Source organism: Malaclemys terrapin, chromosome 8 (assembly GCF_027887155.1).
Source record: "Malaclemys terrapin pileata isolate rMalTer1 chromosome 8, rMalTer1.hap1, whole genome shotgun sequence".
Lineage (NCBI taxonomy): Eukaryota > Metazoa > Chordata > Testudines > Emydidae > Malaclemys > Malaclemys terrapin.
In genome coordinates, this window is record NC_071512.1 from 9,651,948 (window position 1) to 9,673,691 (window position 21,744).

General features: G+C 40.4%; 1 protein-coding gene across 2 annotated transcripts in view; it reads right to left on the reverse strand.

Annotated features, from left to right (window-relative positions):
* Positions 1-1,482: 1,482 nt before the first annotated feature.
* SPOCK1 (SPARC (osteonectin), cwcv and kazal like domains proteoglycan 1) overlaps positions 1,483-21,744 on the reverse strand; it is a 495,316-nt gene continuing 475,054 nt past the window's right edge. The window contains exons 8-11 of one of the 2 annotated variants that reach the window (XM_054038315.1): positions 19,419-19,640; positions 18,239-18,301; positions 10,564-10,701; positions 1,483-8,451 (exon numbers count right to left, since the gene is read on the reverse strand). In XM_054038315.1, the coding sequence (XP_053894290.1) occupies positions 8,261-8,451; positions 10,564-10,701; positions 18,239-18,301; positions 19,419-19,640 (614 nt within the window). In that variant the 3' untranslated portion in view covers positions 1,483-8,260. The other variant, XM_054038316.1, reaches the window with a different exon arrangement.

Consider the following 21,744-nt stretch of genomic DNA (forward strand, 5'->3'; position numbering starts at 1 on the left):
TCTTTCAGGAATCCTTCCTCTGGCCTCCCTCACCAAAAATCTCCCCCCATCCATCCTGTGCTGAATGTGACCTCCTTGCCTTGTCCATTGAGACCAATGTCTTTGGAGCAGGGAACGTCTCGCTCTCTTTGTAGAGAGCCGTGTAAATATACAGCACTACTGAGCGGAAGGATGGTCCCAGTGGTTAGAGTGCAAATCTGGGATTTGGGAGGCCTCAGGTCACTTCTCCAACTTCCTGTTTGACCTTTGGCCAGTCACTGAGGCCCAGATTTTTAAAGATATTTAGGTGTTGCTGTGCTCAGCATTGCAGTCAGTGGGATTTAGGCTCCCAAGTGCTTAAATCCCTTTTGAAAATGAGACCTAGGTTCCTTCATCAGTTAGGTGCTGTCATGCTGAGTGCAGCAACGGCTAAGTATCTTTAAAACCTGTGATCCTTAGCCCCTCTGTGCCTCAGTTCCTAATATGCACAATGGGAATAATAGCACTGCCCTTACTGACAGGGGTGGTGTGCGGATAAATACCTGAAAGGTTGTGAAGTGCTCAGATACTGATGTGATCGGGGCCAGATAAGCAGCTTAGAGTGAGAGTAATTCTCCATTGGAACAGTTTACCAAGGGTTGTGGTGGATTCTCCATCACTGACAACGTTTAAATCAAGACTGGATGTTTGTCTAAAAGATCTGCTCTAGGGGTTATTTTGGGAACGTTCTATGGCCTGTTTCAGACAGGACGTCAGACTAGATAATCACAATGGTCCCTTCTGGCCTTGGAATATATGAATCTAAGGAGCAACCCTGGTAACACATTCTCTGAGCCAAGAAATATGCTTTTATGCTGATTAAAATGTATGGAAATAGGGCAGAAATGAAATGGAAAAATCATTTTCCTTTCAATACCTGGCAGCACTATGCTTTTAATACTGGGTCTTTAAAGTCAATTAATGTTATTGTACTGAAAATAAACCAGATGTATTGGATGAGATTAGCGGACTTAATGAGCCAGTCAGAGACACAAAACCAGAGATTTATACAATTATGAATTATAAATGGTTTGTTATTTTTTACCAGTGGTATTTTCATTTAATTTCACTTGATTTATATTGTAGGTAATGATCTTAAAGTGCCTAGATAGCATGGCGATGGATACCTTCAGGAGAGACTTATTATTTAACAGAAAACCACAATTTGCAAAACCTAATTGGGGAGGAAACAAGCTTGGAAAAGAAATTAAGTTAATTAGGTTTTTTTTTAAATCAATTTTTAATACACCCAGTTACCAGTTTTTGTTTTAAAGTACAGCTTTCTAAAGACATGACGTTAACTTCACAGATGTAACAGCTGACGTTGAACAGAAGTAAAGGGAATAAAACTGAAAAATAACATGAACCAGCCACTTCAGCACATGCTTCAGTTGCTGACTCTAAGTACAGCAATACTGTAGTTTGGATCCCCACAGTTTAAAACAAAAGGCAGGCAAAAAGGAGTCGCAGACAAATTAAAATTTATTGAGACAGACAAAAATTTAACTATTTAAGACTACAATTAAGCATTTACAGTTAACAAAGGAGGATAGCAAAATGTTCACATTCCAGTTAACTCCTTATGGAAAAAGCATTCAGAATTTATTATGCTAATCTAATTTACTATGATAGCCTACATTCCATCTACAGTAGGGACATCAAACTTAAACACGTAATATTTGGATCTCTCCTTACAACACATCACATTTAACAGTAACGGATATCAGCAGCATTGAGAAAAGTATAAAAAGACCAAAACCCACCTACTGTAGAAAGGGCTTTTTCATGTATAGTACCTGTACAAAGCAGTCTATGTATTGAAGAAACAAGAATGGCATACAGAACAGACTGCAATGAAAGCCAAAAAGTGTAACAAGCTAAGCATGAGAGATCTGGTGGTCTGTAGCAAATGATGACCTTAGATCTTATGTCATTTGCTGCCTGGGTGGGAAAATTCTGCAAAAAACATGCAAATATTAAAATATTCCTATGCCAGAAAAGTACACTGTGACTCTAGAGTAGGCTGGATAGGCAAAGAGAAGCTTTCACTAACAAACGGTGTTGTTTTCAATATAAACTTTACATTGGAAATATAAACTGTAGAATAAATATTAAATAAACACAGAAAATGGGTTAAAACAATAGCCAAAATATTTCAATGCACTCATAGTGTTCATGAAGATGCCAACAACAAAAATCGTGTCGGAAACTGAACTCAAGGGATATTTTGAGTTAACAATACTAGTGAAAAGGACACTTGGAAACATAAAGCAATACTTCATGATGTTTCATAATCTTTCATCTGTAAAGGAAATGTGATAAAATTAGTCTCCATCTTTAAATAATGGAGCTCCTCTGTTTCCATCTTTCACAATGAGAAAACATTTGGAAGCTCAACAATTTGAGGCAAGTGGAATATTTGACTTTGTAACAAAAATGGGAATTAAATCTAGCCAGAAGCAAGTGAAATGCTCCCTACAAACCTCCTGATTGTCATGCAGGAGAAGCCTGAGAAAGGGGCTGTTTAATTCTGTTGCAGTTTGCAACGGCCACTGGCTCTGGATACAGTGCCCTGAATGCCTCATTGCTTTACTACTTCAATAAACTGGGATATCTTCTTAAAGCATCTTCTACAATCGGTGGAGAAAAAAATCAATAGAAAGAACTCTGCTTTGTCATTCCACTGTTAATGGCCTGTACTTTCACTGCTGTCTTAATCTAACAGCAGCAGTAATAAGATAACAAAAAGTTAAAAATCAGGAGTTACTATACTCGGTGGGAAACTGTGATTGGCAAAATTATATTATTCTCCTGAGCAAGTTGATTTGCCAGGTGGCAGCTGGTGGAAACTGTCGTAGCTCCATTGACTTCAGTGGAGCTTTACATCAGCTGGGGATCTGCCCCCGGATCCAGACATATTTTCAGCTGCTTTTCTCAAAGCATGCGGCTCCGCCTTACACAATTCTTACCAAAATAGGGGGCATTATTCTTTTATACAATTTGTATAGTATTTTACGTGCTACGTTGTATTTCTACTCTACTCCACTAGATAATGATGTTACTCTTCTCAAATTACAACCTCCATTCCGGAAAGCAGGTAAGCATGTGTTTAAAGTTAAGCTTTCCTGAACCAGGGCCTGTGAGCTGAACTGGGGCAAAGAGCTTCGCACAAGCCCTCCAGACCAAGTTGAGTGTCACCCAGGGAACTACAGCAGAAGTTGTTCAAGGCCGGATTCTGCCTTCAGATGTACACGCAACACCCCATTGACTCTGATGGGACTTGTGCAGGTACATCCGAACACAGGTCTTGGACTGTAATGCATTCGCTTTTATGTTGATTACTTCCTATTTGCTGAAAATAAATGCAGCCAGTCTCACCTGGAAGAGTCAGGTGAGAAGAGGCTATGGGATGAGGCCCGAGCGCTAGAGAGAATGAGGATGAAGACCTGCTGGCATTGGAGTGGCCAGAGTGCCTGTTCAATTAAGCTGTAAGACTGATTGCATTTATTTAAGGCAATATTTAAACAATGTAGGGAATGAAAGAGGATCCTACAGGATCTGTATGTATGTGGATGCAATAACCTGACGCCCTGTGCAAATGGAACAGAGAGGCTGCAGCCACTGCTCGGATCTTCCCTACCCACCTATGCTTCTCCTGAACAGGGATGAGTTTAGCACTAGCAGAATGTTGGGATGGTGTCAGCTTTCGTGAGATAGTTCTTAATGATTGTGGATACCCCCTTGATTTCATGGCACAGTGGGGTGCCCCTTCTGCTTTGATGGGGAGGCCTGGTGTCAGTGAAATAGCAAGGCCATAAGCTTGGGAAAGGCCGTGGGCAAAACCAGAGATTTCATCTGATTAAAATCAGTCCCAGAATGAAGCCAGCCCTGATGTGCGAGATGCAAGATATTGATGGTGCTCAAGGGTCACTACAAGTAACAATGATGTCGAACTACAAGATGTGTTTGTTCCTTTTGCAAATTGCCATCATTTTTCTCCAAGGCAAGGAGAAAAGAATTCTTTTCAAGGTCTGTAATTTATAAAAAGTGATTTTCAAGAGATGGAAGCAAAATAAAAGGAGTCAAAAGCCCAGCTTCCCGAGGCTGTTCCAAATCACTAGTTTGGTCTGGAACACACTGGGAATGCTGCTGATTTCACAACAGTTTTATACCATCTCTCCCCAGTAAAATCAATGGCCTGGCTGCTGATTCACACCAGTATAAATGAGGTCAGGACCAGGCCCATTTTGTTGCTGTTCTTGTCGCTCATTTTACAGCAGAGCAGAATGGGCTTCCCATCTTTGTCTCTCTTAGGCTTATCTGGTAGCGATTTATAAACATTACAAGTCAAATAAAGAAGTCAACTCACCAGTAACACAGACAGGACATAATCATCTGGATCATGCAAAATAGTGGCTGCATTTATTATTTCTTGCCACATACACAACCCCCTAAAACAACCCTCCCCACCCCCAATTTTAGCATAATGAGAACTTCATTGCAGGATTCTCCTGCGGCCTGAGAGCGCATGTGGAGGCCATGTCATGCTGTCTGCTTAGGGCTAAACAGTACTCTCCTCCTGCATGGGCACCAAAGGTATGTCTACACTGCATTGTAAACCTGAATCTGTGGGAACCAGGCTTGTGTATTTCCAAACCCATGCTTGAGCATTCACACTGCATTGTAAAACTGGGCTTACAATTGCTGGACCCAGGTCTCATAGCTGTGCTAATGCACCCATACTGCATGTCTGTGGCTTGAGCTGCATCCACACTGCAAAATGACAGGGGTTGGACTGTGGCACAGTCCCAGCAGGGTCCTAGGACCTGGTCCTGAGTGTTTGCTGGCCTGAGTCAGATTCATTGATGTATGGACAGACGGGGCACTTGGGCTCAAACCTGAGTCACGCCCTGTGCATAGAGTGCAGTGTAGACACACCCCAAGAGTTGTGAGTTCAATCCTTGAGGAGGCTATTTAGGGATCTGGGGCAAAATCAGCACTTGGTCCTGCTAGTGAAGGCAGGGGGCTGGACTCAATGACCTTTCAAGGTCCCTTCCAGTTCTAGGAGATGGGATATTTCCATTAATTTATTTATTTATTTTTATGTGTAGTGCCTCCGAAGGCACAGTGCTTTCTGGGGGCTGCTCCGGGGCCACGGAGGCTACGGGCTGCTCCATACTCAGGGCTGGTAAAAGCTCCATCGTGCCCTAAACGGTGAATCAGAATGGACTGTAGGGTTTCCACCAATTGCCTTAGCTGCCAACCGCTTTCCCGCAAAAAAACCAAAGAGCAAACCAAATCCCAGTGGATATACTGTCTGCTTCCTTTTCTATTAACACCAATCATCCAGTCCAGCTCTCCAACAACTTTCAGGTCATGACTCCAGACAAACAGAGAATAAAAGAGCTGGAAACAACTAAGTCCCTATAACAAGCTGCGTTTGAAACAGTGAAATATAAGCTCATTTGATGTTCACAATTCCCGTTGTCAAGGAGCTTTCCCCATTTTGTTGCATTGTTGTACCAGTGAATTCCATGGATGTGTGTGAATGAAGCCTTTCCTTTTACGTTCAAATCACCTGCACACATTGACACGGCCTAGATAAGCAGAAACAAATTATTTCTCCCTCTCAGACAAGTTCTGTTCGTAATGAGCAAATTTTCTTTCTTCAAAAGAAATTGCAGGCAAAGGTTTTGAAACAAGACTTCAAAAATAAAACCAACTTTTGCAGTTTAAAATGTCAACTACAGGAGCTAGTGTGTATTTCAGCTGTGTGTGTGTGTGTGTGTGTTTGTGCACACACGAATTCTAGCCAAAGATTCAAGTTACATTGCTAAAATGTTTTAAGTCTTAGCTACTAGCAGACAGGTACAGTGATGGTGCCCGGAAAACAGTACAAGGCATAGAGAGTCCATTTGTTGGGCTTGCATAATAAGATCATACATACAGTATGATTCTCTAGTATGAAACCTTTGGGTTGGAGCCTGCAAATCCCTAAACTTATGTGGGCTGAAGAATTTGCAGGATCAGGCCTTTATTTGGAAACATTTAAAGCAATGCTTTCCCCCTCAGTCACTAAAGACCCACAGGATAATAGACAATACAAACACCAAGGGTATATCTGGAAGGCACACCCTGAGAAGGATTCAGAGTAGAAGCCGTGTTAGTCTGTATCTGCAAAAAGAACAGGAGAACTTGTGGCACCTTAGAGACTAACAAATTTATTTGAGCATAAGCTTTCGTGGGCTATAGATGTATGCATCTGATGAAGTGGGCTGTAGCCCACGAAAGCTTATGTTCAAATAAATGTGTTAGTCTCTAAGGTGCCACAAGGACTCCTGTTCTTTTTCCTGAGAAGGATGTCTGACTTGGGCTCATGTGTCACAAGAACAGTAAATTCAGACTGCTGGCCCGAGGACATGAAACCCAAAGGAAATGGGTGAAACATCCTGTTTTTGGAATGGAATTTGGCATTTATATTGGTAGATTTCATTTTGCAAACTTTACCTTGTAATGACATGATTCACCCCCCAAAATGAATCATGGAACATGCAAGATAGATAAGCAGGCAAAGTACTACTTATATTGACTAATGGTCTGAGGGTAAACTGCATCCCTCAGCTGCTTTTGAAAATGCAAGTCAATTCACATAAGGAAGTAGTGTCTTTAACAGAACTATAAAGGGTTTCTTTGAAATGCCTATAGGCCAAATTCATTTCTGGTATAACTCCATTAACTTAAATGGAATTACTCCTGTCACCTCCTGGTGCATTTGACCCTAAAAGATTTTGGAATTAAAGTTCTATTATGGGTCACTTTTTTGTCCTCTTAAACACAAAAATGAATTGCTAACAAACGTATTCTGTCCCATGACTCCTCATTGTTATCGTGTTTTCTGATAATCTGGATAAAATAACAAAAGGGATAAAAGCCATGATATGGTACATTCATTTTACCCATGACTTTCAACGGGGAAGGGAAGTAAATAATTTAGCTTCAGAATGCTGTGATACAGCTGTGGAGATATGAATAAATGGGAACGGCTTAAAGAATCAGAGGATTCAATTTTAATAATATTCTTCTATTTTATAGGTGTGTATTAGGAGTGCACGATATTTCATATTAAGCAGAAAAGATGTTAGTTGGAAACATGACTATCTAAGGTTGTTTTTTATACAGACTAAATAAATATTAACAATTTAAAATAAAGAAGAGACAGCTTATTACTTTTGATGGTGAGTATCTTTGACAGCTTCCTAGCTTCCAAATGAGGAGTTACTTAGGGTAAATGAAGAACAGGGGATTTCCAGCGGATCCAACATTGGCGTGTGTTACTTCAGAAACAGAGGCAGCTTGCATGACATTGCAAACTCTTAGTGCAAACTAATTAAAACAGAAACCCAAGATTTGTTAGTTGGAAAATGGTTACAATGATCTAGATTTACAAAACATTCCAACATTCTGGAAGGTGGTTAAATTATGTTCTCCTGCTACGAGGCTCAAAGTCGGTGGTAGCTGCGGACGCTCAGCATCTCTCAGGATCGAGATCATATTGTTTACTATGAAAACGAGGTGACAATGACCTGATCCTGCACATTTACAGCCAACGGGAGTTTTGACATTGACTTCAATCAGGGCAGAACTTAGCCTGTAGTAATCATTCTTAGAGCAAGTGAGAAAAAATACTGATGGATTTCTTCCTGACTTAAAACCATCAATATTAGTGAGCCAGAAGTTATTATACACAGATGACTTGCTCTTTAGTGACAAGTGCCAGACACGGGACAGAGACTGAGGCACCTGCTTTTCTATATTACCTACTGCATAAAAGAAAAGCAATTACTTATAGCATGGTCAGAAAATTCAGTTAACAGCTGATGACAAAACTTCTCCAATGTTGATAACATAAAATGGGCTTTTAATTCTTGCACTGGTTTGTTTTTTCTCTCTTCTTTTTTAATCCCATAAACTATATTTCACAAGCTGTGCAGGCGGGGAGTAAGCTATGAAACTTTGCTTAAACAAAACTAACACAACTCATAGCCCCGTTGATAGAGGGAAAAAAATTAACTGTATTCAAACCAGTAGCTAGTTGGAAAAAAGCCGTCTTGAAAATGATATATACTGTAAAAATTAAACAAAGAGGAGAGATATTTTGTGCCTGATGTTCTTAGATACAATTGCAGAGATATGAAGTGACTTGCAATATTGTGCAAAACATGAGTCCTCAGAACGGTGACAACTACCATATATAACCAATTTCATCATCCTTATCATCATCTTCATCTTCATCATCCTCATTAGCCGCTCTTACATGAATCTTCATTTTCCCTTCTTTGTCCTTTTTCGCTGCTTCACGGTCCTGTTCCAAATCATCCAGTAATACAACAGATCCACCACTGCCAAAATCCCCCGAGGTTTCTTGCTCTTCTTCTAAAATAGGTAAGAGTTAAAGGTCATTCTCTTACCCAACAACCCAAAAATCTCTTTACTGAATGCTTGTTAATGTTCTCACTATGTAAGCTACTTTATTTTATTTTTTTTGCCGTAAATTGATTTTTTAAAGAGGCAATTTAGCAAAGGACAGCACAGCAGGTCCCCTTAAAAATGAACATACATCTGTTGTGCCCATGACCACAAATTTGAGAGGAAGTAATAGTCCAGTGGGATCTAGAATAAGATACAAAGGCCTTGCATCTCTAGATTTCTAATTTAACTCCATCCAGGCTCAATGGTGACTGAAAATCATTACCATCTGATGACTGTTTGGTGGTCTACATGAAATGAGTTGGTGGTCTCGGATCAATTCCTGAAAGTCAAATGTCTACATTAGAACTGGATGGAAAACAATTTCCCCAACCCATTAAAATTGTCAAGATTTCAAGGAAAAAAACAAAAACCAACGCAACCCGTTTGTCCTGATTCATGACGAAATATCAAAACCTTGAAAATTTTCACAAACTGAAAATTCCCCCCAACATTTGGTTTGGTTCAGTTGAAGCATTCTGTTTCAATACTTTCAAAACACTATGTTTCAATTTTGACCATTAAACCTATTTTTTTAAATCCCAATTAGCTTTTTGTTTAAAAACAAAAAGTTGCTTTTAATCAGAAAACCAGAATTTTTCATTTAGAAAATACTGAGGCAGAACATTGACAATTGCAATACTTGTTTAACCCCTCCCCCCCCAAAAAAAAACACGAATCAAGAAAGTCAGCAAAACTGACCCTTTCCTGCCAAAAGTTTTGGTGTCGACGAATCAGCAATTTTCCATTAAAAATGTCTTGTCAAAAACGGCCAGTCAGCTCTAGTCGACCTCAGAAAATCCCCGTCACAATCAACACTAACTGCTTCCTTGGTGGCTAATCTCAGCAGAATACCAAAGAACTGAATGTGCACGGACACTGAAACACCCTGTCAGTGCGACTGATTCACACAGGCACCTTGGTGGAGATGGGGCTTCGCTATTGCTGTCTGTATGTGGGTTGGGATCTGGCCACTAGGGAGTTGGGATATTGATCCACTTTCTCATGCACACATATGCTACCTGACTATTTTGGATGCATATCTCAGGGCCACCCGGGGGGGGGGGGGGGGGGGGGGGGGGGCTAGTGGGGCAATTTGCCCCAGGCCCCCACGAGAATATAGTATTCTATAGTTTTGCAACTTTTTTTTATGGAAGGGGCCCCCTAAATTGCTTTGCCCCAGGCCCCCTGAATCCTCTGGGCGGCCCTGGCATCTGGCTGGGGTGAGGACAGAGGCTGGCACACAGGAATCTGCGTGCCCATCTTTGGTAACCACACATGCAAATGATTCTCAAAGGCTAGGTATATGTTGCAATTGCTTGATTTTATGTACATTCATGCACATACGCTCCTGCAAAAGCACCCGCTGACCCTGATATAGCATCTTAGGATGTAAATCATGTACATTTTAGAGCTTCTAAAGCTTTGCCTTCTCTATTCTTGCTGGAAGTAGAGCAACTGAAGCTATCATTACATTGAGTCACACTGAAGAATTCCACTTAAATCTTGTTTGCCTGATTATATAGAGCTGTGCAGTAATTTTACATGTCAGTGTAATAATACTGTAGTATCAGCACTTTTAAAGGACCTGCTTGTTAATTTATAAAACTTTGTATAGTTAAACCTTCCCTTCTTAGGGAAGCCCTGATTTATGAAGCCCCTGTAAATGTGGGTTCTACTGTATAAGGAACAATATATTTAATAACCAGGCATAACAACCGCATATCTTTTATTTTAATAGCAACTACTGCATTTGCCAAGCTGGTAGCAAAAACATTTTCTTATCAGTGGTTATTGCCAATTTCATACTCTTGTACACACGCTCCAAGACAAAGGTATGTGTATGAGCACACAGACACTTTTATATTGTGAACTGGAATACATGGGAACATTAGGGACTCTGCTAATTATGTTTCCTGTGTTGTCGCTTTTTGTTATCTTGGCTGATCTTACAGCAATTTCTCGGCTTACAACGATGTTAATTTTTGTGTTGTCTTAGGGAAGCAGGTCATTACTCACCACAACTAACGGTCCCTTGTTTTCTTGAGCCAGCGATCTCATTTCCATACTTATCAACACACCAGCATTGTCCTGTACTTCCATGACACTGAGTTGCTTTGTAATATCCTTCTTCATTGCACCGTGGAAGGAAAACACCTGAATAAAGAAAAAGGTATCCTTAGTAAATCCGAGTCTTTACAAGATCAAGCACGAAGATACACTGTAGTTGGCCTGTTTCTTGTTTACATTAAATGCCTTACTATGGCATAAATTACAGATGGAGACACTGGGAATGGTTCTGGTTTTACAAAATGTCCTGGATCAGGTTCTCAATTTGCAAAACCAACACTCAAACTGTGGATTGTTTGACCCAAGCTCCCATTTTAACTCCATTTCCATATATATATTTGTACCTAGTGTTGTTGACTTCAGTTCATTTGTTGCCCACTGGGGGGGAGAGAGAGAGAGAGAGAGTGTGTGTGTGTGTGTGTATATATATATATATATATATATACACCTCTACCCCGATATAACGCTGTCCTCGGGAGCCAAAAAAAATCTTACCGCGATATAGGTGAAACCGCGTTATATTGAACTTGCTTTGATCCACTGGAGTGCGCAACCTCGCCCCCCTGGAGTGCTGCTTTACCGTGTTATATCCGAATTTGTGTTATATCGGGTCGCGTTATATCGTGGTTGAGGTGTGTGTGTGTGTGTATATATATATATATATATATATATAGTTTTAACTGAAAACATTTGCATTGGTTCAAATTCCAGCCAGTGGTCCTGATTTCTGGACCACCCGTAAGATTTTCTCCTTTTTGATTAAAAGTAGTGCCATTTTAAAGTGAAAATATACATTCTGGACTTCTAAACGTGGCCTCCCATTCTTATCTCTTGCAGAAGCTTTTTATGTTTTCTTTCTTTCAAACAGATTCTTGATCTCATTGCTGCCTCAAGCCTAGCAGCCTCCATCTCCCTTAGTGGTAGTAATACGTGGCACGTAGAGATCACTTTGTACCCAAGGATCTCAAAGCACTTTACAAATATTAATGCATTTAGCCTCACGACACACCTGTGAATTATTTAAGTGTTATCATCCTCATTTTCCAAGCAAATCATCATCTGTTCACGGATGTTCTGCACGCAGAGAAAGGCTACATTTGTGGAGTAAATTATTCACTATGAATGATTCCCTCGGCACTACTTATCTATAAAGTTGAACTTCACACATTAAAGCAGAACTAAAAAGATCTTCACTATGCAAACAAAGGGCTGAAAAATGTAACTTCAGCAAACAAAGTTATTTAAGCATAAGGAGGAAGGGGGGATCGGAAGGCACAAATGGTATTTAGGAGCCTAACTTCCACTGAAATCCATTTGTGCCTTTCAAAATCTCTCCCGAGATGTCTTGCCAAATCCCTGATGGGTTGAGGGAGTTTTATCTGGAATTGGGAGCTCGTTCAGAGACAATGAGCAGGCACTCCATGCATCTGAAGAAGTGGGTTTTTTACCCACGAAAATTTATGCCCAAATAAATCTGTTAGTCTTTAAGGTGCCACCAGACTCCTCGTTATGTTACTATCTGAACATTTGATGAGAATGTACATTTTCCTTGTAAGGCTGCCCTGAGCATGGGATGGTGGCTAGATTGTGCTCTAGACACAGCCCTGTGTAAGGGATGGTGCATTAGTTGCACTGTTCGGGAGGAGCCCAGAGTAGAGCTGGGACTCAGAGATCCACCTCTGAGACACAGTGCCTCTTTTCCTCTGGGGAGGGGAGTATGCTGTATCAGCCCTTTACAAGATGTAGCATATGCCCCTGTTCTCCTGTCCAGTGCTTCTGGGGAGAGGTGGCAGAACAATTGCTCAATACACTCCCTGTTCCTTTCCAGCCACTTGCTCCCAAGAGCACTGGCTGTGCATGGGCTTTGCTGTGCTGAGAATCCAGACAAGGACTGGGATAGCCCTAGCGCAACCACACAGGATTGGGATTTCTTAATTCTCTTTACTCCCTCTGTGTGCACTGGTGCCAGCTACCATACACCCTTGAATGATTAACATCTCCATAGGGCTCCTTTCAGGGTTACAATGCCATTCTTACACCTTGTCCTCCCATATGTAGCCCTGCCCAAGACAAAATTATTTCCATGTTTCATTTTAAATTTCCCTTTTTTCTAGTGTTTATCATAGGAGTCCTTCCACAAGATTATAATTACACCTGCAAGGCATCAGCCACCTGCTTGCTATTTAATTCACACTAAATTTAAGTATAACTCCAGATTCACTAGAAGTATTAAAGAATCACTAATGCTTGAGCTTTTCAGGGAGAGACAGTAGGATACTGAGGCCAAACAAAAAAATAACCGAAGATTTGTCTCATAACCAAACCATTGCACATTAGCCTTTCAGAATGTGGTGCATTCTTGTTTCCTGAGACAAGAGAAGCCAGTGCTATTTTCTGCCACAACTTTCAACAGATAGAATGCAAATGTGCTTCCATACAAAAATCCCACTTGTCCTTGGAGATCAGTTAGCTTCATTCCCAGGGGAGGTCTGTGTAGACACTTTCCATTCTCTGCCGGTTGCTTCTGTTCCAGGCACAGAAAAACAACCTCTTATTGTCTTAAATGATTTTTGAGAAAGTATCTTTTCTCTTTGTCAATGAGCCCAGTGATTTACTGGTCACACAATACTTACTTTTCTGCTTCAGTGTATGAGACAGCTCTACAGATTGTTCATATATGTCAAAAAGGCTATTACTACTACACTCTCCATGGAAAAAATGAATGAGAAAACATTGCCCAAATGCTATGCAATTACTTATATAAGAGACATATACATGGGAAGTTGGTCATATATACATTATGAATCTCTGTATTTACCATCTCATCCCACTGCAGATATTAAAGTGGATGTCTAATTTTTAAATGTAGTTCTGAAACCTGGGAACATTAACATGTTCTATATCTGACCTGATCTCAGAGAACATTTTCACACTTATTAACTTTGCTATTTCAAGCAAGCAGATGCAGTGGTCTTAGCAAGTTCATGTACCAGGACAATTGAAAGGAAGATGAAAGATTATGATCACCAGAGACACATCTTCTTTATTTACCCACAATCCAATAATAGCGTGGACACATTCAACCATACGGTTTTCCAGGTTCACTCACTGCTCAGTCACTTGTTTCAATATTGATCCAGAAGGACTTTCCATATTCACACTAATTTCCTTTCTTATTTAAAGACTGAGACATGCATTGGACTAGACAAACCTGAAGAAGATTACAGAGGATCAGCTCCTCAGCGGGTGTAAACTGATGTAGCTTCATCAGAGTCAATGAAACTAGTGACCCTCAGCTGGTGTAAATGCATTGAATTCACTGACTCTATAGCAATTTACACCAGCTAAGGATTTGGCTCCAAATAATGATTGGTGCATTATATATATATATATATATATACAAAAATATTCTTGTGACTTTTTCTGAGAAACTCTAACATCTCCCCTGGCCTTTGAAATTCAGCATGTATCATTTGTGCAATGTTCACACAAATGCTTTACATGTGTTGCAAAAGATAGATTTGCAAAAATAATGGGCCAATCTCTTTGTTAGCATAAGTGAGTGCAACTCAGTTGTTCTGAAAGGAGTCCCCACCTTTGGTGAATTTGGCGCTGTTTATCTAGGAGTTAAAAGGACGACCAAGAACAATGCACAGAATAGGGGTGATTTCCCTGTGTGCTGTAATTTTGCATGTGCATTTAAATAGTGCCTTTGAATAGCTCGTTGTGGATGCAAATCAGGTAGCTAGAGGAGGAGCAAATACTCTGAGTTGGGGCTGCAACTCATCTTGCATACCATGGTCACTGCTCATATTTCCCAGCTGTCAGAGTAAGGACCACATTTTAATGCACTCAAATTTTTTCCTTAATTTATCAGATGTGGGTATAATCCGCTGGGGACAAAGTGTCCCCAAGAGCTTACATTCCTATGAAACAAAAAATTCCTTTACAATAATCATTTACAGCATTGAGTCACACCACAAATCCTGAATGTCTGGAATTTAGATTTCACATTTAGGTGATTTAGATTTAGATCCACATTTGGGGGATAGTTTGATCCCAGGTTTTGCGATGGCCCATCATAGAGAGGGAAATGATCAGGGGCCAGAGCCACATTTCTGTCTAATCCCCCTGCTTATATGGCCCCCATCACTGTAGGATCTGAGGGCCTTTCCCAGTGAGTGAGGGTCATATATGGGGTTTTGATTTAAAGGCATGTCTACACTACCAGTGCTACAGTGGCACAACTATGGCGTTGCCACTGTGCGACTGTAGCACCGTAGCGTAGATGTTTTCTTTGTTGACAGAACGGGTTTTTCCTTCAGTGTAGGCAATCCACTTCTCTGCGCGGTGGTAGCTAGGTAGATGGAAGAATTCTACTGTTGACCTAGCCATGTCTACACTAGGTGCTACGTCAGCTTAACTATGGTGCTCAGAAATGTGAATTTTTCATACCTGGGAGTGACGTACTTAAGTTGATCTAATTTTAAGTGTAGACCAGGCCTAAGAGTTAATTAAACAGGCTGCCAATCGAGTGTTTCTTGATTTGGTGTTCAACATCCCTGTCCCTCTTGTTCTCTGTCCTCCTCTCTAACTGCTCCCTTTTGTCTCCTGTTCCCACTCTGCTTCACATCTTCTTACTGCCTCTTATGCCTGGCTCAACCTCCCATTAGTTGACCCAAGAGTCAACTGCTTCCTCTCTTCTGTGTCAAACCATCTTCTTTTGTGATGGCGGCTCTGGGTTTTCTTGCATTTCAACTATCATCCTGTGTCTGAGGAGCAGGGAGTGTTTTGTAAAACTCTGGGTATGCTTAAAGCACCCTAGAAATGATACACTCCTATCAATATGAAAACACTGCCGCAATCTTAACTATGGCGTTGCTACTGCTCCACCATAATGATAATGAATAATAATCAATGGCCATCTATTGTAGAATATATAGAAAACATTGGTTAGAGAGCTAGGCTGGGTTGTGGGAGGCCCAGGTTCATTTCCATTTCTGACACAAACATCCAGTGTGACCCTAGGCAAGTCCCTTTGTGTTTCAATTTCCCATCTTTAAAATGAGGGTGATAGCACTGCTGTATCTCCAGGGGTGTTGTGAGGATAAATGATTGAAGACTGTGAGGTGCACAGATACAACAGCGATGGAGGCCAGACTAGTACCATATATAGAATTAACAGCAAACCTGATACCTAAAGAAGAGCTGTGTAAGCTGCTCTCTCTCACCAACCTAATTTGGTCCAGTGAAAGATATTACCTCACCCACCTTGTCTCTCTAATATCCTGGGACCAACAAGGCCACAAGAACACTGCATACAAGCTGAAAGCTGGCAGGCAGGTCCCTGTATTAGCTGTTATATCACAGGATTGATACAAGAAAAGACCCAATTTGAAGATACCGATGAAAGCAGAAGGTAGATACCTTAGTGATGTAGGAGAAGTGTGAACAGGCTAAACCAGTGGTTCTCAACCTGCGGCCCGATTGGCACACAGCTGCAGGCCATGTGACATCCTCAGGGACATACAGGTAGTATATATATTGTGTGGATGCAGTCCACATAACACAGAGAGAGCTGCACATGTGGCCCACAACGGTAAATAGGTGGAGAACCATTGGGCTAACCAGTTTTGCTCTTTGAAAGTAGTGTTTTTACATTTAATAGCCCCCTATGTAAATCTGGCAGGAAAAGATTAATGGGGCTGTTTACTTTTTAATTCAAACCACTGGGATGATGGACTGCATTTGAAAGTCTCCAAATTCAACAATACAACATGTTTAATCACGATGGCTTTGAAGTACTTTGTGGCAATTCTCAAACTCCTCATTTTTTCAACCAATACAAGTTTACAGAAATCTTCCTTATGCACAGTGTCCAGAATATAAATATTTCATTTTACATATCAGAGAAAGAGAATAATTAAAGATCACTCCCTTTGCCGCTCATATCTTTTTTATCTTTATGGTTACTACAAGCAGCATTTTTGTCATGTGTATGTTTTGTTTTCCACCTGAATGATTTTGCAACTGAGACAAGAAAAAAACCCACATTGTTCTACTCTGTCTAAATAGCAATGGGATCAGATAAGAGGCTCTCAGAAGGGTGTTATTATGTAGGCAGACTTTCAAGTTGCTAACTGAACCAGAGAGTTCCTCCTTTCTATATTTTCTTTTAGCCTGTAGAGAAAAGTATTACAGAAACCTACTGATTTGTTGAATTGAGCCATTTTTCCCCTTCCTTTTTAAAAAAAATATATTGTAGACTGACATAATTATTTGTGGTAAGAGAACATTTTATACCAGTGTTATTTTTGTCATTTTACTCCAGCTATTGTGATCTGATACCACTGGCATGAAAAGGAGGTTGTTTGTATGTTTGTATGTACTAAGCACTGTGAATAGCCATTATTTTTCCCATGTGTTAGAACAAACCATTTTTCAGCCTAGCTGACATTTATTTCATACTGCACAAAATAAAGACCGAAGAAATGTAGGGCTGGATTTTCCATGTTGTCTAATGGACCTGGACACCCAATTCCCATTAGAAAAGAATAGGAATCGGTCAATTCATTCTGTTAAGTGGCTTTGAAAATCTCACCCATAAAAGCCTCCATGAAAAAGAGAGAGAGAGAGAGAGAGAGAGAGAAAGAGAACAGCAACCACCTATGCAACAATCTGCAAACTGAACCATTTGCTGGCTATTACACCTATCCTAGTGTTCCCTAAAATTCTCAGGGATAATTCCAAAGTCTTTGGAAACTAAAATAAATTTACATTCGTTGCTAATCTGAATCTTCATGAGTCAGAATAGGATATCAGACAGCTATGCACCTTACACTTAGTCGGCTTGTATGTTCTGTATTTTGCCCAATTAAAACTTGTTAAATATTTAATATGAATTGCTGATTATCAGGCAAATCTTGCAGTCCTTATATTTGCAGTCTTCAGTCAAGTAAAACTCCTACTGATGTTTTGGGGCCAAATTCAGTCTTGCTGCCAGTACCCACCCCGTGTGATTTGGCCCTATGTAAATTAATAAATTGGAGATGCACTACAATAATGCCACATAGATTGCAGTCCACACAACACCTTGAGGTTTCACTGGTATGCAGTTATCAATTTAACAGTCTGACTTTTCAGCTTTTAAAAAAAGACACTATATGTCCCATAGCTCAATATCACCAACAGGAAGAAGAAAAACGAAACATGTAAAAGTGCAGTTAGACAAAATTTTATTCCAACAAATGTATTGCTAAGCTTATAATTGGAAGAATCTGAACTCTCCATCTACTACGTACTCTGCTTTTTTTAACTAGTCACAGGAGATTTTAATTAAAAAATACTCTCTTTTGCATTTACATGCTCAGATACTATGGTGACAAGCATGTGTAAGAACCTATACAGAATAATATTCATGTTTTTGGTGAGGTGATATAAATTTGTTCTGAATTAGTTGCCATAAATGTATGTTGACATCTCATTATTGGTTTAATTTCATGAAACATCAGGCATGGGCTCAAAATATTAATTTCTAATTGAAAAACGATAACTGCACATAAAGTTACAATAATCACAGAGCTTTAATTATTTATTGAAATGAGTGGCATGTAATCAAACTTACCCAACAGACTCTTCCCCCTACTTAGCTTTTGAATCCTGTTCATTTCATTCTGGCAAGGGAGACCTAAAATATAATGTATGAAAGTCAGTTTCCAGATGGTACGGGACAGACTCTCTAATGATTGGCTTCACTATTTACATGAAATGTAGTCTATTGTACACCTGGGAATGAAATAACCCCATATGCTGGTAATACACTGCAAAACAAATGTATATCATTAGCTTTACTAATTAAAAAATTCAAAACACACTATACTTAATAATAGTGTTTTGGGGCCATTTGGGTTGTTAAACATTTTTTTCTTCTCCTTCATCAAACTGAAATAATGCCAGGCTTCTAATTTATGATTTGCTAATAGACTAATTTCCACATTAATAAGAACATTAGTTCGTAAGCCTTCTATTAGCAATAGAATTAATTCCTGAATTGAAGTGCCAATAATTTGATTGCTTCTTTGTTTGTTTCACAGTGAAATACGTGTAATTGACAGTATTTGCCATTGCTACACAATGCCCTTTCTCACCAGGGATAAAGAAAAGGGCTTTTTATTTTTCAATGAAAAGGGCTATGAATTACCAATTCAAGATAAATGGCAGTGCAGTCAAAATGTAAGAAAGATGTTGAAACCTAGAAAATCCTAAAAAAAACCCACTACATATTTGTGGAAAAGAGAAACCAGAACATATCAAGACAACTATAAGGTATTAAAATGTATAATTTATTTTCAAATAATATTAATCTGAATATGGTAACATTTAAGCCAAAAGTTTTAAATTTGTCTGGCTAAAGTTAGGTAATTCCATATTTAGGCACCTACACGTATAGCCTGAACTTCCCACATGAGGAGCATGTACAATTCCCATTGACTTCAGTGGCAGCTGCAAGTTGCTCACCACTTATCTGGCCATTCTTATTTAGGTGTCTAAACATGATTCCCAAGTTTGTAAATGCTCCCTAACGTCTCCTAACATCCTGTCCAATGCTCTGTCCACTGAATCATACTTTAAAGCCTCTTATCATCATCCCAGGACATATGGTGATGGCTGTTTTGCATAAATATTATTAACAACAACAACAATAGAAAAGATATTTTGTCAAATTACATTTTCCATACCATTATTTTAGCATCTATAGTAATGAATTATAGATCAGTTTTATGTTACATAATGGAATGACTTACCTCCTGGCTTCTGAAAGCAGTAGCACCATTCATTGTTAGAAAGCTTTCCGTCTTTGAAGGAGTCACATGAGTTGAAGAGGGGTTTAATGCACGGCTCATACTTATCGAGATAAATTGCATTGATCTCTGAGTGATCCAGCAGGAGGTCATAGTTCATATCAAGTTTGTTGAACATCCAGCCTAATGAATCCTTACAGATTGGTAGTATGCTGGTGTCAAACCCTATGAGAACATGGGCAAACAACGGTTGGTGAGTCACACTACACAGGCCTGACATGCATCATTGCTAAATTACGACGTTCTCTCTCTTGCATGTTCTTTTAACTGAAATATGGAGCGAACTTTGTTTCAGTTTAAACCTTCTCTGCCCAACCAGTAGGAAACTAGAACAATACTCTGATTCCAAGTAAGAATGAATGAACTGGTTGAATTAAATCAAGTTCAAAACTAGATGTGATTCTGACCCAAACCCTGGATAAGAATGCCACTTACATTTTGGGGAGAAAAAGGGGGTTAGGGTCCACATCTGATTACTGCCACTCAAACACATCTTTACTCAAATATCAACCCTAACTTACTTTTTCTTCCCCCCTCCCCATTTGCAAGTGTATTGGCTTGGTTCCAGGACGGATCAGAAACAGAAACACTGTGTTTTCAAATTAGCTGAAAGCAGAAAGCAACAGAAATCTTGAGAGAGAGCCTGTCCTTGTGAGATTACCAGCCCTGTTTCTAGTCACCTTGCTGAATCCTTTATTGGTTGCTTCTCACCTTCTACATTAGCTCCAAGCTTCTGGCCCGCTCCTTCGAGACCCTGCACAACCTTGCCCCTGCCTGCAGCTCTGCTCTAATTTCCTTGTATTCCCTCTACATTCCCCCCCATCCCGCAACGTTCATATTCTGCACTCCTCCTGACTGCCTTCTTTGCATCTTCATCCTTGCTGCTGTTCACACTTGACTCAGTGCACCAAACAACCTCCATTTCTTTGTTCTCACATCCCTTCTGAAAACTCATTTCTTTCACCAATCCCCTCGGTGCTAACCCTACATTTCTGGCAGATCTGACCCTCCCAGTCTTGTAGTATATCTGACTCTGAATTCTTTATCTGATCTAGATTGTGAGCTTCTTGAGGTGGAGGTCATGTCCTCTGGGCTTGCACTACTCTGAATAACAGGACCGGCTCTAGGCACCAGCAAACTAAGCAGGTGCTTGGGGTGGTACAATTCCAGGGGCGGCATTCTGGGAGGCTCCCCTCCCCCCCTTCAGCAGTTGTGCTCTTGGAGGTTTTTTGTTTTTTTTGTGCTTGGGGCGGCAAAAAACCTAGAGCCAGCCCTGCTGAATAATCACAGTGCTGGGGTTTGCTGAGACCACCAATGCACATGAATTGGGGCATTTGCACTCGTGTGTCACAGAAGCCCTCTGCATTCCAGCCTGGTTAGATCTTTTGCAGCTGAAAAGGATTCTGCTTTCCCAACACTTCAGGGAACAGGATCCATGTTCATTTAATATCCCTCATCCTCTAAAGAATGCAGCAGGCAGGAGTACCAGAGGAATGCCATTGCCTTCATGTTCGTATTTGCAACGCATACACGTGCATTTCTGCAATCTCTATAAACACAGTTAGGGGCGTCGTTTCAGAAAAATTCCGGAGAGAGGGAAGGCAAAGTTCTGTCAGCATGCAGAACATTATGTGATTATATTATATCCTGCAAAGTTGGGGCGGGAAGGCACAGGAAGGAGCATACAGACCTATGAAAAGTTTGGGGAAGGTTCAAATCAACGTGTGTGTGTGGGGGACAATTGTGCCTCTTCCCCCATAGCCAATGATGCCCCTGAACACAGAGTTCTGGACTTGTTGGAGGAGGGTCACCCAAAAGAGAAGCTGGTATTTTTAAGTCCTCAGTAGTAGTTACTGTACTTACATCTCCAACGCGTGGTACCCAAATGCTAACTAACCCCACAACACCTGCCTTCTTGCAGGAAAGTACCATTCACAATTTATAGCTGGGGAAACTGCCATTAAGAACCCCAGTTTTACAAAGGCTCACAAAACATGCATATACTAGTCAGGGTTTAGCAGTCATGTAACCCTAATGAGTGGGACTGCTTCGGGCACCTTGCGTGCGCGCGCGCGCACACACACACACACACAGAGTGTGTGTGTGTAAATGTGACCTGCCAAGCACACACCGTGAATCAGGGCCCATGCTCAATCTGCTACACAACCTGCCTCTCTTGTGTTAGGCCGACATTCTTTTCACCCTCCTGAGGAGATTTAGAGGAGGTTTAGTTTTAGGCTCATCTACTCTGAGTATCAAATTTCATCTC